The following is a 22,945-nucleotide window of genomic DNA, read 5'->3' as shown; positions in this document are numbered from 1 at the left end:
GTCTTTGATGATAACAATACACAAATTCACTTTATTTGAAATATGATGATACTTTTGCATAATACATGTATAGGGATTTCAAAATGACCGAGTTCTACCCCAAGTGTGTATATGCTCTTACAAACGTTTGAAGGGAAGTGGCGTTTCAGACTTCAGCAGAGAGCTGATTCCAAAGACAGGAAGCTTAGTGTGAAAATGATTTTTTTTTTCCCGCTCAAGTTCTAACTTATGAGACCATTATTACTTGGGTTTCGTGTACTCTTATGAGTGTGCGTTACCTAGGGATGTAATGAGTTCTCGCACATACATTGTATTCAGTCATGTTGCCATGAAGTGTTCAAACGCCACCTCTCTTCAAGCGTCGTCCAACCTAGCCTTCCAAGCACCTGGCTGGTTGGCACTGTGTGATCCACTCTCCTTACCACTCTGGCCATTTCCTTGTGCTGCTTGATAGGCACATCTTCAGGACTTTGTGAGCAGTTTGACTATGCACAAGAACAATAATCAAAATACGGTATTATTAAGGAGTTTGCAAAAATTTAGCGCTGCTTTCGGTTAGATACTTCCGCAGGCGTCTCAGCAATGCTAGTTGTGTAGCATTTTTTGTTACTACATTCTTCAACTTGTTTTTGCCATCTCATAGATTCATCAATCGGAACTCCTAGATAGTATTCAGTTACTCTCTCCAATTCAATCATTACCATCAATTTCAAGTTTCAACCGATCTGCCAGTCGGTAACAGTTTTCTTGGTGCTCCAATTAACATAAACTGAGTTTTCTTAGCATTCAATATTAGACAATTTTGTCCCAACCACCGGGCCACATTATGCAATTGTCGTTGCACGGTTTTCAATCTCCTGGGCATCATTTCCACTATGGAACAGAACCGTGTCATCTGCATATAAGATTACTTCGCACTTGTTTACTGAATTGGGCAGATCATTTAACATAACTGAAAACATGCAGATTTGAAGTGGCATGCCACTTCATGGAATCAATGAAACAACGATTTGCGCGTACGATTTCGTTCACGAAATGACACAAATGTTTGCGACTTAATGGTGTTAATATATCGTCTCCTCGATTTGAAAAAAAAAACAAAAACATAGTAGTTGTTGAAAAAAAAAATGCCCTTCTTGGTTTGCTGAACAATACATGTATCATATACACACTAGGCACGCGACCCAATGTGCCATTTCGTGGAAAAAATCGAACTGCGGTTTACGCGTATGATTTCGTCCACGAAATGACAATAATATTTTCTGCCTCGCAGTCGGTATACGTTGTATTTCACTTTCAATATTTGAAATTGGCATGTGACTATAAAGAAGTTCTCCTCTTTCCGTTCATGTACAATTTATCATGTTTAATTACAGAAACCCACTCCAGTTGATGATTTCAAAAATTGTAAAACTTTGCGTTTTTCTTGAAACGCGGTTTTCTTGACCAGCCAAAGTGCCACTTCGTGGTGTCAGCGACGAATATTTACAAATGGGCAAGAGCTTTCTTGGTATACGCTTTCAGGTCAAATCAAAAGGTAATGCAAAGTTTGCAGCATATTTTCGCTCACACAGTCAACACGCGCCTCTAACAACATGTGGGTGCCCAAGGAACACGCTTCTGAAAGGAAAACTTTGCAGAGATGACAGCTGCAAAGAGGTTCTATACATATACTTGTAGAACCTCTTTGGATGACAGGCATTTTCTTAGTCTGATATCCAGTCTGTGCGGTACATTTTTTCCACTTCCAGGTGCTTCCTGAAGAAGTTGATGATCTTCCTCCAAGCAAACTCCTGGTCTTTGGCACCTTGCTGAATGTCCTCACCACCGTAGTCTGTGTAGTACACTGCAAGGAAGCAAACAAACAACAAAGTTACAACTCCAGCCTTACCACTCCTTGTCTTAGAGGAAATAATATGTTCCTGGAGTTACGCTCTCCCTGACTAGGCTCTGATACACAGGCGTAATATGAACGTATGGTAAAACACAGATTATTGTGGTATAAAAGTAGTTGATACAAAATCAAAAAAGAAGTTGACGCAAAGTGTAAAAAGAGGTTTGTACGAAGTGTAGCCTCTCCCTGATTCTTGAGGACGAGTGAGTCCCGAGTATACTCGGGCAGGTGTCGATGGGAAATGCGTGTTTAAGCAAAATCAGCCTGTCTTCAACGGGTTAACTCACATCTCGTCTGACCAATGGTCACCTCACGCGGGTCATATAGGCCAGAGGTAGTATTGATTGCATGGTATGGACACTCCAGGAAGTGACCAGTCCCAGGGAGTGAATGCAAGTCCACCAAATGACCTTTACCAGCCTCTTCCATCTGCTTCACGATCTACACAAAAAAAAAAATGACAATTCAAAGGATATCATGGGAAGGCAACTGCTCATCACATGCAAAAATAAGAAATACATAAACTCACATATTGATAGTAAATAAGGAGAATTGTTAATGTAGTCCATGATTGTCTGCGAAGCGTAAACGCCCAAATATTCAAAAGAAGAAATCTGAAACTATCGTGAAACGGAGGTTTTTTTAAAGACTTTTACGTAAATGTATGCATAAAATAATGCCTGTTTGTTTTCATTTTGCATTGTGTTAGAAGAAATGTTGGATATTTCAATTAATCTCTTTTCTGTTTTAACTCTCAGATTCAAATGATACTATGCTCAATTAGTTCGTTCAATTGACTTTGTATTTCATTTATATGAAAAAGAAATTCAGAAATAAAATAAGATAAAATCAATCACCTTATTTATTTATTTATTTATTTATTTATATGTTTTATTTTCACAGGGTGGCTCCGTCAGTGGGTTAAACACTGTTGTTCTTGGAGGCCCTGCATGAACACATACATACAAATAAACACAAAAATGTATGATAATCATACAATACCAACAACAAAATCGTATTTGCAGTATCAAATCTGTATATATCTTAATATACTGTATACTGATATATATTAAACTCAAAATTTAACAAATATTATGCAACACATTACATCCTCATATCCTTAAATTTCCCCTACCTCAGAAAGAAAAAAAAACAAACAGAAAAAAAAGAAACGACAACAACAGAACTATACTTGGGCACAGTGGAGTGCCCTCCAAAATTGGGCTGAGAACGACTGTTTAGATGGAGCATGCCTTAAGTTTATTGGTAAACTGTTCCATTCGAGTTCGCCGGTGTATGAAAAAGACTGTTTCCCAGCATTCGTTCGAGCTCTAGTTACTATTAGCCCGTCAGAGACTGCTGATCTAGTCTGGCAGTTGTGTGTATTACAAACTTTCTGAAACAAGAGTGACAGGTATACTCTGGAGCGTCCCCATTTAGTGCCCTATAAACCAGTTTGCACCTTTGAAGCTTCCACCTATCCTCTATCGTGGTCCAGTTTAGTTGACTTAGTACGTAGTCAGTAGATGTACATGTGTCTACCCCTAAGACTATTCTGGCCATTCGTTTGTGTTGTCTCACAATAATATCTTTCGTAGTAGAGGGACATTTTGACCAGGCGATGCTGCAGTAGTCAAACAATGTGAGAACTAAAGAGTTTGCAAGAAGTTTTAGTGAATTCAGAGGTAGGGATTTTTTCAGACGACTCATCAGACTTAATCTGGAACTTATTTTCTTACTTGTATGATATACATGTTCCTTCCAGTTAAGAGCCGGGTCTAAGTGTACCCCAAGATATTCCTACCCCTTACGGGGGAGGAATCGGGTTAGGGCAAAAGATTTCGGAGAAACAGCCTGACACTATTTAAAATTATTCTATTTTTTCTTTTCTTTTATATTTTTCATTTGTCTATTTATGTATATTTTTCAGTTCTAGTCAATCAGTAGTGAATATGTGAGGCTGGCCAGTTTGTAGAAAGGTATAAAGGTCACCCCCCTCCCATCCCCCACCCTCCCACCCCACCCCCCCCCCCCCCTCCCCTATAACGCACCGGCGTAGCCTGATGGATAATGATCTTGTGATCTTTGGAGGGTGGCGGTTACTATGCAAGGAAGCCAAGCGACCAAACCCGAGAGTGCGGAGGGAACGGGGGGGGGGGGGGGGGGGGGAGGGTGTGGGAGGGGGTGTTCCCCCTCCCACTGTGATAACTTTTTGCATTTTTATGTTGTAAATGGTGCAATTTGATGCATGTATTTCCGTCTTTTATCGACTTGAAACGGCCCCACTTGTTTAAGGTAGCAGGATATTTTGATGTGGATTATTATTGAACAATTTGTCTATAAAGAGGTAACATTTAAATAAACTTCTTGTATTAATCTACTGTTACAATTAATTTCATGAACGTTGTCTGTTAAGCAATCAAACAGAAAAGGCATGCTCACGAGGGTGTTACAAAAGGGATATTATTTTCTCCTCCCACACGAAGGTGATTTTACATTTTCAGACCTGAAATTCAGCGATCTGGTGCAAACTTTTGGTGCAATACTTGGATTTTTTTCTAGCTCCCCCCCCCCCAAAAAAAAAAGAAGTATTTCTGGAAATAATTTGGACTTTTTTCAGAAAAGTGTTAATGGCAAAATCACGGCATTTAGCTCATATTCCGCGTGTATATCATCTATGTGTATACAAAGTCTAATGAGGTAGAGGGGGATGTTGTGGGAGGGGATGTCCCCTCCCACTCGACGGAGCTTTTGCGTTTTTAAAATCAAGATAAAGCGATCTGAAGAACACTTTTTGTGAGAAATTCGGGCAGTGTGATTTTCCCCCGATTTTTCCCCTTTCTTTCTTTTTTCCCGCCCCCCCCCCCCCCCCCCCGGTTCCGCGGCCCCTGGTTGCTGTTGTTGTTGTTGTTGTTGTTGTTGTTGTTGTTGTTGTTGTTGTTGTTTTGCTTTGTTTTGTGTCTAGAATAAATAGAGCTTTGGATTGACCTATAGAGCATTGTGCCCGTTTTACTAAAATATGGAGGGCATCCTCTATCACTCATCAAGCCTGGTGAAAATTGTACCTTTTGACTCGTGTGAAATGAACATGAATTATTATTTCAACGGAGGTTTAGCGACTGTGATATTGCAGGAGCAGAAGCATTATATTGCTCGTACGTACGGCGCTGTACCACAGGCTGTGCACTGTACCATACCAGAGAGGTGCGCCCTCAATCTTGATGTACTGAAAGGACCGTAGGATACTTACTTCAGTAGTCATACGTGCAGTGGGCATGAACCTGTCATCTTCGTGACGGAACGCCAGGATGGGACAATTCAAATTCCCCACCTATACACAAAAAGGAGTGAGAAAAGATGTATAGATATTCACCATGAAATATCATACTTCGTGATCTCTGACGTGCAATTTCTTTGGGAAATTGTCATCGGGGCTCGTTATCTATAAATTACATGTCCTGCATGTTATTCGTTATCTATTACGGGTTCATTATCTATAAGTTACATGTCCTGCCATACCCCCCCCCCCCCCCCCCCAGGCCCCCAAGTGTCTGTCATCAATGTTTCCCTGTCGGCTGATTCATGCCCAGCATCTTGTGCAATGCAATATATTTAAGATATTATACCTCAGAGATCTTTCCATCTCTGCCAGCAGGGTAGTCTTGGAGAAATTACATGAGACAGTGACCAGCAAATCGTGTCCTATACTGTATATGACAATGTACGACAAGCGACAATAACATTGAATAGAAGAAGTGGATGGGACCTATCTCCACAGATGTACTGTTTCGTTTTGTGCTCTCTCCGATTATATTCTGCACTCTCATAAGAAGCCGGATGTATGTGTCATCGTGCCTTTTCATGGTTCATGTCTCAGATCCGTATAAGAGTATAATATGCTCTCAACACAAGTTCTCAAAGTGAACAATTGATAAAGATACAGGCCTAACCTGTGTCATAAAGCAAAAATAACAGTATGCCCTACTTCTCCTAGGTGCGCCTGCATTGCATTATTGTAAAATCATGAGCATTTTTATCATCATTATTATTTATTTGGATTCAAGTTCCCCTTTTCTCCAGTTCTCAGGAATTAAAGTATATTTTTGTTATTTTTTGAAGTACATATCGTGAAAATGTTGTTCAGGGCTTGATATTAGCGGTGGCCTGGGGCCACTATAGAAATTAATGTTGGGCCACCAAATTTCCAAAGAGATTATCTTTGGGTCGCCCGGTCGGGCACTTAAGATTCAAAATGATTATATCGTAATTAGTTTACTTTGGGACACTACAGAGTTATTTTTCGGATCAACGAAATTTCAGATTTTCAAGATTTTAGAGGCCCGATCATTGCCGATCGGCCTTGTGTTATGTGACTCCTGGTACATGTATACAGCAAGTGCATTGGCCTTGGTGTGCATGGAGCGTAAAGATCCGGGGACCATAATGATATTCTCACCTGAGCTAAGTAAGGCTCTACCCCGCATTTTGATATACATATATTGTATGTGTATATGATTATATAAATTATTCTATGTACACTTTCAGCGTCGTTTTGAAAATTGTAAGGACGGAATTTCACCAAGCATAATTAGCAGATTGCGTCCTCCTCTAGCCGAGATTAAGGAATCTTGACAAAAATCTTCTCTAGATCTAGAAGTGAAAGAGCTGTTAGTTTGAGCAGTAACATGAGTTATTAGTTATAGTACGTCGGTACGGTAACTGTACTTTTATGGAGCTGTAGTGGCTCCACGGTAGCTTCAATTATCACCCACGACACTCTGCTTGCTAAGCCTGGTGAAAATATGTCGTGTAATTGAAAAAGAAGGTAGACAAGCTGAATATAATATATAAAAGTTTACGCACGACGAAAGACGAACGACGGAATAATTATAATGAATAATCGCAATAGCTCATTTGAGCCTTCGCCTCCGGTGAGCTGATAATAAGAACAGTAACAAATAATTATCATATTATAAGACAATGACTCATACAATCTTTCCCACTTCCCAATCTCTCTCCCTCTCTCTCTCTCTCTCTCTCTCTCTCTCTCTCTTATATATATTATGATATATCCCTCTCTTTCTCTCTCTATTCACCAAAAACTTTGTTTATAAGGAGAAGAGCCCGGGAAGGAGGAAGATGGCAATGTAACGCTTAACAAACACTAATACACATACTCCAGAGAGGTTTCGTCTCGCCTCCCTGCATACTCACAGGTGGTAAGGCATCATTGAAACCTTTCATGCTGTCAAAGACGCCCTGAAAATTGAAAGTGAGCCACCAGTCATCCATCTCGTCCTTCCATCTTTTGACCAACGCTGACATGGGTCTAAGAGTAATGGCAGATAGACAGATAGAGAGGTCGAGAGCAAGAAGGTATATAAAGGAAAGTCCTGCCTTTATGGGCCTCTATATGCAGAAGCCCGGTGGATCGTCCACGTAGCATACACAGTAATCAACCCAGTGAAAGGGTCATGAGAAGTCACCATTTCTTACGATGGATGAGTGCATTGAGATTACCTGCATCATGTAGGACGTATCTTGAATATTCCGCAGCTACTGTTCCGTGGTAACCGCAGCCTTGGCATCACCGACGACAATGTCGTATTATTGGCGTTGTTATTATCGGGGTATTTTATCAATAATCTTTAACTGTATGGTACTCAATTGACCATTCCATACAATTCCAAAAAAATGTGTAACAAATGTTCTATATACAATCCATAAATATATAAATATGAATAATGAAATATATATATATATATACTTAGCATATGATTATATATATATATATATATATATACTTAGCATATGATTATATATATATATATATATATATATACTTAGCATATGATTTCATATATATATATATATATATATATATACTTAGTATATGATTATGTATTATATATATGTATATATATATATATATATATACGAAGAGTTTGTTTGCAAAAACCGATAAGAAGATTTTGAAGTACGGTCTCTGTCATAAAGTACAAAATAATACCTTTTAAATGATGTATTGGTCACTACATATAAAGGTACATTTTTGAAGTTATGGTCAAAAGAAGCAAAAATTTTCTTATTGTTATTCTCTTTATTTTTCTTGACCTTTAATCGCAAATATCTCCATTTGGCAAATATGGACTTATCGGTTTTTGCAAACAAACTCCAGTTAGTATTCCGAAGATTCGTGTCGTCTTTTGTTTAGAACTGATGAGTGAGAATAATCCTTTTCCTATCTTTTGTAGAGTTTTTTTTCCTTGTCTTAGGACAAGAAATTGTTTACCTCCTGTCTCTATGGATTCTGTGCAAATATCCCGTGGGAGCTGGTGAAGTAGGGCACCGCAGCGGCGGTGTGCAGGAAATATCATAATATGGGCAGAAAACTCGTTTAAATCTGCTTTTGACGATCATTTTAAAGCTTAGTGCATTGTCTTTTAGACACTGACTTCAGGTAAAGAAAAAAATCTTGGGAAATTTTTGGTCCGTTTTACATAATGATGTACTTTATATAATATATATCTATATATATATATATGTATATATATATATATATATATATATATATATATATATATATATATCCTTAATGATACAGAAAGAAAAGAGTGAAAAAATGGGATTTGCTCACCCAGCGGGCTCAATTAAGCTTCCGTCGAGGTTCTTCCAACCGACCTGCGAAAACAGCAGCGTGGAGAACCCCGCGGCCACCATGCACCGGACCGGCAGCTGGAGGCGTGTGACAGCGTGGAGCATCATGGATCCCCCCAAGCAAGAGCTCGTGACGCCGATACGGCCTGCATCCAATCTGGGATGTTCTCGGGCAAAATTTATTACATCCTACACAAGAAGGTAAAACAAAGACAGAGAAACACACACACACACACACACACACACAAAGGGAGAAAGAGAGAGAGAGAAAAGATATGTTTCAAACTCATGTTGTATTTTTACATCGTCTGAAATTATTTATTGAGTCTTAAAAATCCCATCAAAATAAAAACGCTTTTGAGTTCAATATCGATTAAGCTTATGCGTGAAACGCGGAGGCTTATAACTTTCAAACCTTAGCACTCTATGAACATAACAAGAAAAGCGCAATAATATATTTTAGGCACACTACGTCTATAGTCCTGTACAAGTTTATGGCATTCAAACTTCATGCATTCTCCGTTATTTGTGAAAGTATGTTTATTCAAGATAGTTTACAGTGAATAATTGACATTTTTTGAAAGTAACATTGCGTAACTGGACACAAGCAGACAGTCTTTATAGTCGAGGAATATAATGATATAATTTGGAGACTGTTACGACGATTTTTATGCCTGAGTGCATGACAATAAATGACTTGAATCTTGAAATGAGTGATATATGAAATATGAAAACTCATCACTCAACCATTCTGTTGAAGTAGAGCCACTCAGAAGACAACTGATAGATAAAAAGACTTTGGACACCTTGGATCAATGGCTCTGCTCGATCCTGGGTCCCAACTCGGACGGCCTCGTGAAAAGCCTTGTCTCAACTTCCCCAAAGATAATTCCCGCCAAATTCGGTAAGTTTATAGAGAGCAGGTGATTGATAATGCAGAATATTTAGGTGAGCTACAATGCTTCAGAACCGTGGGATCTCCAACCAAAAGCTTTGAGGGGCATTCCAGACGATTTTCATAATTTCATATCATGTAGGTATGTAGGTATGTAGGTATGTAGTACATAAGTCGACAGCTCAATGTATAGATTTGTGGAATTTATTGTGGTCCTTGAGCAGAGAAGCAATACTCTGAAAAATCTTAAACAAATTGCACTGAACAGTGTTGATGACATAGAGCCTCACATATTTCAGAAATGTACACTATAGCAGTGTAATTCCATTACAATACCACTTGCTTAACAAGTTCACCTGTGTAGAATGTAGGCCTATGCATGCCATCTTCTTTTGTTCTGCTTCCTTGAGCCCCAACTCATGCATTCTTATGGTGAGGCTGCCATGTGATCGTCATCCTTGTTCATTGCAATTTGTTGTAAATTTTCCAAACGCTCTTATTCCTCAACACAATCACTATAAATTCTGAAACTCTGTACTCGGTATAACTGATTTATAGTTGTTTAACTGTAAAAGTCTAAAAATTATCCGGAGGTCTCCTTTAAAACTCACCAAGAATGCTTGGCTGTCCACGTAAACATTCTCCCCGTTGGTCTTGAGGCGGCGCGGCCGAAAGTAATCGAAGACAAACACCGCGAAGCCATGCGAAGCAAGGAGCGCTGCTCGGTCGACGACCAGTTGCGTTAGGAGTCCCCTCATGTCCACGATGAAAGGCAAAGGATCTGATCCCTCTAAACACGAGAGAGGCAAAATGGACTATAAAACAGCCCCCACTGAGTGGAAATTGAGAATAGTGATATACAAAACGTAAGACATTTTAATTGTAATATTCGCGTTTGTTTTGTCTGTTTGCACTTTTGGTTCAGTGATCTCATTGTGAAATAGTTAAAAATATAAGCCTGATTTTTTTTTGTGGCTAATATACATGTATGTATTTTTTTATTTCTTTTTTTTTTTTGTAGGTTGTATCTTGTGTGTATTTTTAATGTATTCATGGTCCTTTGTTAACAATGTCTGTAATTCAGCCTGCGGGCTGCGATAGATAATGATCAATAAAACACCACCTCAATTGAATTGAATTGAATTGAATTGAATTGAATTGAATTGAATTGAATTCAATTCAATTCAATTCGAAAAGAGGTATCAAAATATTAGCACAGTGCCTGAGGCTCATTAAGGCCTCAGACAATGTGCATGACACCATTAGCATGATTAGTGTCTCACGGGGCCTATCGTGTAGATTAGTATGTATTCGAGCATCCAGATGCCCTAAATACGGGTGTGGTGGAAATTTCACCGTGAAATTTCAACAATTGTGAAAATTTGGCCCGAATGTGCCCCGGAGGCACCCTCGGATCCTCCATGAACAAACTTGTAGCGACAGTTATCAACGTAATTTACACCAAATGTATATATATATATATATATATATATATATATATATATATATCCTAGCTCTTTTATTGCTTCGACCTGCATGAAGATTTGTAGAGATTTCAGTATTTCGGGGAAATAGGGCCTAGAAGTTATAAGGGTGCACATGGTGTTAATTTGAAGATATTTAGATCGTATTACCCAAGGGGAGTTACTTGCAAAGTTAGGGATATGGCGTGGTCAAGAAGAAGCCGAAAATATAAAGTTTTCACGAACAACGGAAGACGCAAGACGGACCCTAGACGATGATGGCCGCAACGGCTTACTATACTCAAGAATTCCGCTCTGGCGCAGAGGTTTACAGCAAAACTTGCCTATAGGCGCTTGGGTAAAGAATCGATGGTTTGAATACAATATTTCTGTTTTGATATTTGCCTGATGGTTAGTTTTAGTTACATTGGGGAAGCCGGCTTGTGGGTTTACATGGCCCGGCCTGCCGATATCTGGCTTTTTACAGCAACATTTTGTAGTCATATTTCACTTGAAAATACGATACGCTAACATAATCCGTATACAGACACACCTCTCTTCTCTGGTAGGAATAGTACGCCTTCTGCCTCGCCAGTCGACACAGGAATTCTTTCCACATAGTCTGCTACATACGTCCTCTCCACCATCTTGGACGCTAGGACGCCTCTTTGTCCATCATGGAGCTCAAAGGTGTATGTAAATGGTCTGGTCACATCGAACTTGACCAGACGAGGACGCTTGTGTGCCACCTCTGGGACTGGCTGTTGGCTCCAGAGGAGACCCATGGGTTCCACGCCCTGGTAGCTACCCCCAAGCGATGGGTCTCTGTGCACTGTTACACAGCAAACAAAAATCAACTTACAACAATATTATGTGACTTCCCTCGCAGGTTAATTATAGACATCCTAGCTGTATTGCAGATGATTGGCCAATGTTTCCCCTCCTATCATAGGATCCAAAATGTCCTTTTTTATTCATATTTTTTTTTGGGGGGGGGGGAGAATATGTGATTATTATAGACTGATGTTCACGATGTGAGTCCTTTAAGACTTACTGTGTACTCATGCGTTAAGACTTAAGTTATTGGGTTAACTGACGTCACAATCTTAGTCTTAACCCGTTGAGGACGGATTGATTTTGCTACAACACGCATTTCCCATATACCTCCCAGAGTACACTTGGGACTCGTCCTTAGGCTTTTAAACCTCCGCCTTGTCTGTTCCAAAGAGCTTTCAGTTTAATCTCAAAACATGTATAAAGATTATGTTATAATTCTAATTTGCTATCTCTTAACTGATAATTATGTACATGTACATGTTCGTGACAGTCCAAATAATGATATTTTTCAAAGTACAGTGTATACAAATTCTTAATGTGCGTTCGCGAAGTGAACTTCTTCCTTTTGTTAACTGCAGGAGGATCAACTGTGTGTACATGTGGTTTGCCTTTAGATGGATCCACTTCTTCTACTTCTTCTTTTCATTATATTCTGTCTACATTTTTATTTCTTTTTATCAGTATTTTCCCAAACTCTGTGCGAAATAACTGTCAATCTGAATGACGTGTCTTCTATAGGAAGGTGTGATTTTGCCAAATCGATGGTCATTATCATCACACGGAAGGGCACTGAGCAGGCTTCTTCACTTAACAACCGTCACCCAGTCCCTGACGGATTGCAATGCTTGATGCTATACTCCCTTACTACCATATTATAAATTGTTGTAATCTGCAAATCTAAATATTCGACAATAACTTCAAAACATATAGATATAAATAGCAAGGAACACATTTTTGGGCCTGAAGCCTATACGTGTAAAGTGCAGGTGCTGTCATACGCTTTTCGTATGTACGTGTTACTATACAATAATATAGAGTACATACCCTTCAAGCACGAAACGAAATGAAACTGAATCTGAACTTTTTTTTTATACAGTCCCGTATCTGACAGTACCAATGCCCTCAAGATGAAGTATAAGGTGATGGTCAATTACATAAAAAAGTGGTTGATTATAGTCTTTATTTGTCCCTTGCAGTTCGGACAAAAAAACAACAACATAAAAAACCCATAATTATCTCTCTCTTTTTTTCCGGTCCATGCAATTTTACATCGATATGATGGGTTATCCATTTTAGTTTTATCTTTTTTATTATCATTATCATTAATACTATGGCCTAAGTCAAGGTCATGAGTAGAGTTTTTTTTTAAAAAACCAATTATTCGCAGTGGAAGGGTTTATTGTGTATTTTTTCTTTTTTTTTTCTTCCTCAAACCTCCAAGGATCGTTGTCTATGCTCCATAGTCCCTGTCTATTTGGTTACCTCTATGTCACGCTAATCTTGTTTCCTGTCATGTCGTGTCGTCAAGTCAATTTTTTTTTCTACAAGTATAGATAGTCGTATTGCTGTCCCAGTCTTGTCTCATTTTAAAAAGTTTGCTTGATTTTGCTGTTTTTGGTCAATCTTTGCACCAGATCTTTTTATCCAAGAGGGACCAACACTCTACAAGCTCTGTGTCTTTTCAGTGGGTCCGTCCGTTTTTTAACACGATGCATATTGACAATTATTTCATTTTCGTTACTTCAGCAACTATTGTAATATAATGTTCTTATTGTAAGTTATCAATTATTGTTTTCTTTGTATAAATTTACATGCATCATTTTTGTTACTGAAGAAAGTGAGATTTATGTTAATATGTTATTTCATCGTGAAAAAAAGAAGTAAATTTGAACTGACCTGAATTTGAACCATAAATTCGATCGTCACTATCAAGGGACCTTTAAATGCTACTATGTTATTTAATAATGAAGACCATTTTTATAGGTTCAATAAGTTTGATTTTTGTCCAAATGCCGACCTTGAATAATTTCCAAACTTAAATCCAAGATGACATCTCCAAGCTTCATTGACGTATAATGCATAATGTGTCTAAAATCGATGCGCCGCATACAAAAAGAGTTTGATGTAAAATGGAATTTAAAATGTTTTTAATATCGGTTTCTGCCGAAGTATATGCATAGTCTACAATGACAAAATCAATGTCTTGTAAATACAGTATGACAAGTTTTTTTTTTTTTTTTTTTTTGCATCTCCGCTGGATTATGCGTGTGCAAAATTCTTTATGACATCGAATTTACTTTTACAGCGTTTCTCCATTCTGACTGAGTGGGAGGTCGCCAAGAAAGTATTTTATCAAATATTACCCAGTAATATCTTTGTTGCTTCTGAGGAAACTTTTACTGTCCTTGCAAACCTAAGTTGGTTTTGACGTATTTCAGATTATTGCAGACAAGGACAGGATTTTTTTTTCCCATAGGACATAACTAGGTCCACAAGAAGGACACCATAAATCTAAGTCGTTTATCAACTTTAAGTTGAAATCAATGTCGTATCCGGACTTCCATATTACAAGATTACCCGCACAAATCAAATTGTGGATATTTGGTAAACTGAGGATGTCCTTCAACATAATATCCTGAAAAAACGTAAGGGGCTAAAAAGAAAAGAAAAGAACAAAACAAAACAACACAAATATCGACTGCTTTATTTCGGGTCATGGAAAACTATAATTTGCCCTCGGTGATTTCTCAACAGTACCATGCCCCTCGACTTCGTCTCGGGGCATAGCACTGTTTAGAAATCACCTCGGTGCAAATAGGCTTACCACCCCTCTCTGAAGCAGTCGATATTTGCATACTATCTTGTGGTAGACCATTTTGCGAATGCTCAGTACTAGATAATAACATTCTCTGTCTAGTCATGATTTAACAAATGATTTCTATAAGGAAAAAACAAATCATTAGTTTTATATAGTTTGATATTTCTCGACAAATTTCTTTTTTTTACCCTCTATAATTTTCTATGAAACAAGACAATAAAATCAGTTGGCAGGACAATTATGTGTTTTTGGCATCCTTATTTTCTTTTAATATCAGAATTGAAATCATTTTGCTAGCATTTGCGTCTTCAACGCAAAAACAAACGCCTTACACACAAGATTTCATGCTTTCTTTTTCTCGTGCCACTTCCGGGATAAAAAAGTGTGTGTGTGTGTGTGTGGGGGGGGGGGGGGGAGTGGTGACACCCTATGTATATATTCATATGTGGAGGGAGGGGGCCCGAGCCCCCCCCCCCCCCCCCCCCCCCCCCGTTCCGCCGGCCCTTGCTCCTTGAAAAGCTTGAATGTAGGTTCTATCAGGGAGGTGAGACCTCCCTGGTTCTATCAACATGATCAAGATTATTGTGGATAGATTTTACCTATATCATGTTTTGTGATGACGTATATTACCGACCAATAAATACCTTTCACAGTGCCGTCACCTGCAGCCCTGTACTGGCCACTCGCCTGATACTCGTATTTCCCATTTTCTGTGCGGACCTTTGCGGTCAGCGTGACCAGCTGTCCCGGCTGCAAGCCCCAGCACCTGATGTCCATCAATTCATCTGCGAGGCCCGACTCCGGCGTGATGCTGAGAATGGGACCAGCATTCGTACATTCTCTGGTGATGCTGGATGAAGTAGTCTCACGCCTTGTCATGGCGGAAACAACGGCCTGAAGAGATGGTACCTCACGCAAGAGCATCCTAAGTCTTGCAATGCTCATCATAATTATGATTATGTCCCACCCTAAATCCACAGAAAACAAATCATGTGAAAGTTTAATATCTTCGAATTTCCTTGCAAGGATTTATCAGATAATTTCATACATTAAAGCCCCTATAATGAGAACAGTCTGTATTGATTTAGATATGGCATAGCAATCTTGAAATCTAGGACAAGTTTATCTGTCCACTTCCCTTATAGGAAACCCAAACCCAAAGAACGCAGCAACATTAGTGAAACACATAAGTGAAAGTTTGAAGAAAATCGGACCATCGATGCAAAAGTTATGCATTTTTAAAGTTTTGGTGTTGGAACTGCTGGATGAGGAGAGTACTTGAGGTTATGACGTATTTGTGGACAATTTAAAGAAAATATCAGGGCAATTCCACAGAAATGCACTTTTCTAGCATAATGAAAGAGCACTTGACTTCAGAAAGCAGAGGTGATGGAATGTCTTATTTTCATGAAAAGGGAATTTTTGTGGAATTCCCTTTGTGTATTTCTTTATATTGTTCATATTGTTGTCTACACACACACACGTCATAATCTAGTAGCCTCCTCATCAAGCGGTTCTAACACCAAAACTTAAAAAATTGATAACTTTTGCATCGATTGTCCAATTTTCCTCAAACTTTTACTGATGTGTTCCTCTAATGTTGCTGCTTTCACTCCAGCAATCCACATTTCTCTTTGGGTTTAGATTTCCTTTAACGCGGAACAGGTGTGTTAAGTCTATGAGGGAAATAGCATACCGAATAAGCATATTTTACTTAATTGTGGAAACAGTAAAAATTGCCCTATTTTTTTTTTTTTTTTTGCTCCATGTTCGCTTGTGTTTTTTTATTGTTGTTTTAGTCACTCCTAAATCTATTTCTTTGTTAGGTATTTTCTTTGTCTACTTTTCGTGGGGAGATATGAGAAACCTCTGAAAATAAACTGTATGCATGAGCATGTAATTTCATGAGGAATTCAACGTTTATTTGATGAAAATCGTTGTTGAATGGCTTAGATATCCAAAAAGACGGATCCTAACAAAAGGTGAGAACCCCTTTTATTACGGTTGCTTTATTTTTATGTTTTTGGATGTTTCAGCCATTCCAAAACCTCTTTCCGTCAAATAAACCCCTCAGAATACTCTGTTCTATACTATTTCATGAGTGGTTTCTTGGTATCTCTCAAAAAGTTAAAGCCCAATCCTCATCTCAACCAATACTACACCATGCAGCATCCCTTTATCTTTCATCTGTAACGTCTTTCTTTAAGTATTTTTTTTTTCCTTGAGCACGATGTTGACTTTCTCCTCTGGTTTGTTCCATATCATATTCATAAAATAATGACTGGTATGACTTGCTTGTGTCGACTAGACAATCATTCCATAAGTCAGTCATGAAAATAAATAACGTTACTTACCGATGAATCTTGATGTACAGTATTCTAAACGATATGTGTATGAAATTTGACCCGCACATTTTGTCATATTTTAAACAAAAAAGGGATTTTTTAGTTAACACTGGTATTATAATTTTTAATTGTGATATACAAATTCGTAACAGGATCTTCAAACAAGATTATAGGCCGAGTGGGCATATCAAACCTGACCCCATTAAAATACACACACACACACACACACACACACACACACTGCGGTAATGTCCTGAACATCCGCCACGAATACCTGACTTCACAACCTCTCATGAAACTAGTGGCTTCTTGAACTATGAAATTTATTTTAATCTTCGGAAGGAGGAATTGGTATGCCAAACTGGGCTAACAGAATTACCAACATTGCCAAGATGGGCATGATTAACGAAAGCTAAATGATAATAATAATAATAATAAACAGCTTGGCAGTTTATAATAAAGTACCGATTATGTGGCAATAGTCAGTTTACTTCAGTCCAGTTCATATCAATCATAAATTAACTTTAAAGACACCAATTAAAGTAACATGTGTCGATCATTACTATCCATGTAAATAATATATAAGATAATGGAAAAGGAAACTAGACGAAAGTACGGTGGTTATAATAATTGTAAGACATTCGTCCGTGAATGTTACAACGTATATTTTTTACATGATACTGAAATAAAAACAAACTAGATTAGCTCAGAAAACACAACTAATCATATAGAACCCTTACATGCACAAACACGCACACTCACGTTTCATAGTATCAAACATGGCAATACTGGGCATTTGAAGAGTAACGAGGAATGTGAGAAAACAAACAATTTTTCAATTGTGCTTTCAATCTGTAATTGATGTTTCATCAGGCAGGGTGAAAGAATCTTGATTTATGGCAGAGACCTAGCTTGAGAACCATACTTAAATAGCAATTAGTTTTGGGGAAATTTTGAGAATCAATTTTTGTTGTTGTTGCAACATTAGAAAGATAAGAATTGAATTAATCTACAAACATTTGATCATCAATTAACTTATTATCACCTTTTGAAAAAAAAAAGTAGTAAGGGTGGTGACATTTAATTCTTTTCCATTGTAAATCAGTAATAACTTCCATGCTTAAGAACTGTCACTTATGTTCCTCTACAAACCACACTCTTCTCTTTTTCTTGCTGTCTGTATTATTGAATTCAGTCTATTTCCATCATGTCCATATTTATTGTGTTCACTTTCATTTTTGTTCTTTCTCTTTTGGTATTAAGTCTTGTTCATTTTATCATATTAATATATCTTAATGGGGAGCATGCATTCAAGCAGGGTTTTGAGGAAATTCTTTTATTAAATTTAGGAGGGAAATACTGGAATCAGAATTATCTTTACGTTTACGAACAACTATGATTCATCCACAACTCTTGAGCTATGATTGAAGTGATTTTAAACTTGGAGTATTTTTCTGTGTTTTAAATATCAATGTATAGAATATAATGTATATTATAATCATAAAGTGTTTATAATGTGTGTCTATATGTGTGTATTTGTGTTATGTATTGATTATATATATATATATATATATATATATATATATATATATATATAGTTGAAAGAAATTGGACTGAGGCGGGACGTTGCTCTCGATCTTAGTCTCCCTTTTATTTGTCAAGCTTTCGGCCCGTCATTGGGCCTTCGTCAGGACCTACCAACAGAACGATTATTATATGAATAACCTGATGTGTCATATAATATATAATGCAGTTTCACATATTACCAATCTTTTAAATCATTTCCTTTATATACACAAATCAATCATTCAATTCAATACAAATATCCAATCTAACCTCAAATCATCATCAGAATAACATCATATGTCCAAAAATATATATAAATAAATTCTTATATCATAATGCTGCCATATAATAATCATATTGTCTTAGCATGATGATCACAAACAGAGTCATTATACATATATATCCTATTCATATGTCTATTTGCATTGTGTATATGTATACATCCGCATACGCACACATAAATAAATTGTTATCATAATGCTGCCATATAATAATCATATTGTCTTATAATTCTTAGCATGATGATCACAAACAGAATCATTATACATATATATCATATTCATATGTCTATTTGCTTGACAAATAAAAGGGAGACTAAGATCGAGAGCAACGTCCCGCCTCAGTCCAATTTCTTTCAACTATATGCATCCAACAATGCGGCACCGCGTACGTTCGGGACCCAGGGAACTATTTCTCACATTATATATATATATATATATATATATATATATATATATATATATAATGTATGTATATGTGTGTGAGAATGTCTTATAATGAGGGCTAACAAAGGTTGACTATTTTAAAATACAGACAGATGGTTGGTGTTACCACTGAAAAAAAAATACTCGAATAGATATCTGTAGTAAGAATGTTAGTTAATAAAATCAGTGGGGTAAATTTCTCAGCTATTCGTGTGGTCTTATAAATAATATTTATAAAGACTTTAATTAACACATTCAATTGAATTATACACTGTACTTAAGAAAAATTAAACTATAAATTTTCCCATTATGAAAATGGATTCATGTTCAGTGCTTCAAATCATTCATTTATATTATTAATGAATTCATTAAAGTCTGATATTATTCCAACAATTTTATAGCATTATTCAGTATAATTTCAATCGAAAAGAATTACATTCTTGCGCATTATAACATATTTGCGGCACATCTCGAACACAAACAGTACTCAGCCCTTGGATAATGTCATAATAATATGATCTATACGTATGATAAAAACCATATCATAATAGTTGGTACACGCCTATTGTACAATCGGCTTTTAAGAGCTCGAAAAGCAAAGCAAAACAGAAAAGAAAACCAAACATGCGTCTATTTTTTTTTCCTACCAGATAACTTAGATAAGCGTTTATTATCCAATGAACATTAATTTTGAGTACAACTTGATCAAAACGGTAATGTGGTATACGTACTGTTTGTCGTGCACTGTGGGTCTGCAGAGCCGAGGTTGCACGGAGCACTAATGATATTGACCTGCCAGCTAAGCGCAATCAGCGAACCGATCGGATCATCCGTCAGAGATTGAATGCACATGTCTTGAAGAGCTTTGTATCTTGTATGGACACTTGATGGACGCCAGACTAAACCCTGACCTCTCTATAAACCTTCGATATATACATAAATTTGATATGTCCTAGTTACTAAGACTGTTTAGAAAAAAAATACCATTTCTCGGGGAGGGGGAGGTACGAGTTGCACGTGCATACTGAAAAATTGATGATATCGATATGGCAAATACAATTTCCCTGAAATATTCGAAGGATGGTTTAAGAGTTAAAAATTGCAGCAACAAGTAGCAGAGCTTAAACACGCCATTGCATTCGGGTCTCCAATCAGTCATATCAATCTGTATAATAGGATGCTGTTTGCTGAACATCTCAAAATGCAGAAAGCATTCATGTCCATAGGCCTAATAGTCCAGCGGATATAGAAAAAATCATGCACTTAATGGTAAAAGCACCATATTTGGTACACATGTACATGATGCCAATACAAGTCATTTCTGATATGGAAGCCACTCTGATTCTCCCTGTGGCGGCCGTGGCGGCCATTTTTCAAAATGGCCGCCATGTGATATAGCAATGCTGTGTATTTTGGAAACTATAAGTCCGATTGTCGTGATTCTTGTACCAAAGTATAGATTTTGAGGGTCAAGGATTCCAATAAAATAATTTTTGAGAGGATAAAACCATGGCAACCTACTTATTGGCGGCCATTTTGAAAAAAAATATGGCCACCATGCTAGATATAACATATCCTTAAAACGTATGGACAAAGGGTCATGACTCTGGTACCAACTTATATGTTTTTGGGTCAAGGATTCTGATAAATTCAACTGTAAGTGAATATGAATCGTTTCATCCTACGTTTTGGCGACCATTTTAATAAATATGGCTGCCATACAACAGATGATGAATATTGTATATCTTCGAACTCAAAATATATACAATCACGATTCAAGTGTAAAAGTATAGTTTTTGGGTGAAGGTTTTCAATATAATGATGTTTTAGCAAAGTGAATAGGTTCATCACATCCTTTGTTTTGGCGGCCATTTAATATATAAATAGCGTACGAGTGTTATGAAAGCGGGATGCCCATTGTGGATTGATTCTGGTGTAAACGTTTGTTTTAGGGGTCAACAATTACTTGTTCACTCATTTTTAGTCGTTCTAACGTGGGACATCTGGGCATAGTTAACTTTGTAAGCATTTTGGAAAATATGCTCAACTTCCTTTATAGGATTTCTGTATGTACAGTGTATGTGAAAAACATGATCTTCACAATGTCATGTCTAAAGTACATATTAATCAAGATGATGTATAGACTCTCGCTTTCTCTGGTCCCTGGACTATGGAATGAAAATCATAGTTTCCAACCAATTAGTACATCTGTTTTCTTTGGAAAATGACACTAAGTGTGAGAAAAGTTCTAAAACTTCTTGGGTCACTTACATCAAATGTAAACACACTATATGTATGTCTACAAAATCCATGATTGACCAGGCTGTTCTGATACTTATAACTACACTGTATCTTATACATCAAACGATAAAGTAAATAGTGGCAGTGGGCAGGTCCTTCTGGTCCTGAACGGGTAGAAAGACGTCCCCGCCCTCCACGAGTCTCCCGCTTCCTTGCGGGCAGTTTTTTGCTTAATCAAAGGCTAGGGAGTAAACCTTATTCAAATCCGGAGCGGAACCCCCAAGGCGGTTAGGTGTTGTAGTTCATCATCTCTCCGGCAAATATAATAGGTATTATACAATGCATCTTTATAGGTTTACATCTAATTGTCATTTGTAGCTCCACATGAGTCTACTAGCAAAATATAAACTACAAGAAAAATTAAGCTAATTCATGAATTTAAGGAAAACCTCAAATAAATACAAATTTTTAGGTTCATAATTATTGGAAGATAAAACTGCAGAATAAAATATTCAGTAAATCGATCTTACTTACCGGCACCAGTAGAAATACTGAAGACGTTCTTTAAAGTGCACCTGCATCTATATGCATTCACGTTCATCACCGCTCAGCAATGGATGATCAGGAACAATAATTGTTTTGGATTGTCAGAGCTAATTCGATTCCTTCATATTATGATTCCTTATAATTTTGTGTAACAGTATTGACAAGGTCATACTATGAAATAATGAACAAGAACTGAAAACAAACTTTAGAAATCAGTAGGTCTTATAAGACTGCAATAATCATGTCTTTGTGGCTGGAAACTATGACAGTACACTGATTGTACTCTCCTGTCTATGCATCCAAAATTGGGGGGAAAGTCTTCTATTCCATTCTCACCATTTTATTCTACCTTTGATATTCAACATAATTATCTTTAGTATTCCACGTATGCAACAATTGTACTTATGTGGTGTTCAATACCTACTTGAATAGCGAATGTAATAGAGGTATGGTCAATCAACAACAATCAATGAACAATAAAGAACTAAACGCAGCAACGACATAGGAGGTTCATTTACCAATTATAGGTGAACGATTCTTGTCAATGGGACAATACCTATGGCAAGTGAGGGTGTATATATAACACATACAGGGTGGCCCCTCAGAAAATGGAAACGAATAGTTTTCCAAAACCAAAACGAAATTGTCCAATTTGGTTGAGTACTTTTCTTTCTAGACATGTTTTTGTTAATCATTAATTTCGTACTCTAATTTATCAAAACCCAGCAACGGAGACTACCCAACAATTGAAGGTCAATTTTCGACAATAATCCTATTCAAGCATTCCACATTGTGATGTGCGGCCTCAATTCTTTGTTAGTCTCCCAAGTGGCTTTTGTTCGATGCTGAAATTTGTTGAATTGAGCTAAGAAATTTACGCTCGACCCGTCTTTACAAAAACATCTGTAGAATGAAAACTACTCAACCAAATCGGATGATTTTGGTGTCATTCTTCTTCTAGATAAATTCTCTACAACTC

General features: G+C 37.3%; 1 protein-coding gene across 1 annotated transcript; it reads right to left on the bottom strand.

Moving 5' to 3' along the window:
• Positions 1-1,706: 1,706 nt before the first annotated feature.
• LOC139714507 (acyl-coenzyme A amino acid N-acyltransferase 2-like) lies at positions 1,707-15,443 on the bottom strand. The gene is made up of 8 exons (XM_071626215.1): positions 15,209-15,443; positions 11,461-11,741; positions 10,058-10,234; positions 8,532-8,740; positions 7,109-7,223; positions 5,145-5,225; positions 2,182-2,335; positions 1,707-1,846 (listed from the first exon to the last, which is right to left on the bottom strand). Exons 1-8 carry the CDS (start codon positions 15,441-15,443, stop codon positions 1,707-1,709), a joined length of 1,392 nt encoding a protein of 463 aa, XP_071482316.1.
• Between the last annotated feature and the right edge of the window lie 7,502 nt (positions 15,444-22,945).

This window comes from Diadema antillarum, unplaced genomic scaffold (assembly GCF_040938485.1).
Source record: "Diadema antillarum isolate AM-2024a unplaced genomic scaffold, OU_Dant_1.0 seq00002299_RagTag, whole genome shotgun sequence".
Taxonomy (NCBI): domain Eukaryota; kingdom Metazoa; phylum Echinodermata; class Echinoidea; order Diadematoida; family Diadematidae; genus Diadema; species Diadema antillarum.
The sequence above is the reverse complement of the archived record's forward strand: the minus strand, read 5'-3'. Positions and strand labels throughout refer to the sequence as shown.

What these genes read in the sequence shown, in the direction of transcription:
- LOC139714507 (XM_071626215.1), bottom strand. Translation starts at nt 15,443, where the DNA reads ATGACAAGGCGTGAGACTACTTCATCCAGCATCACCAGAGAATGTACG. An exon ending in TCCTACCAGAGAAGAGAGGT is followed by an intron (nt 10,235 to 11,460) that starts GTGTCTGTATAC and finishes TCGTGTTTAGAG; the next exon opens with GGATCAGATCCTTTGCCTTT. An exon ending in TCAATGATGCCTTACCACCT is followed by an intron (nt 5,226 to 7,108) that starts GTGAGTATGCAG and finishes TTTTGTGTATAG; the next exon opens with GTGGGGAATTTGAATTGTCC.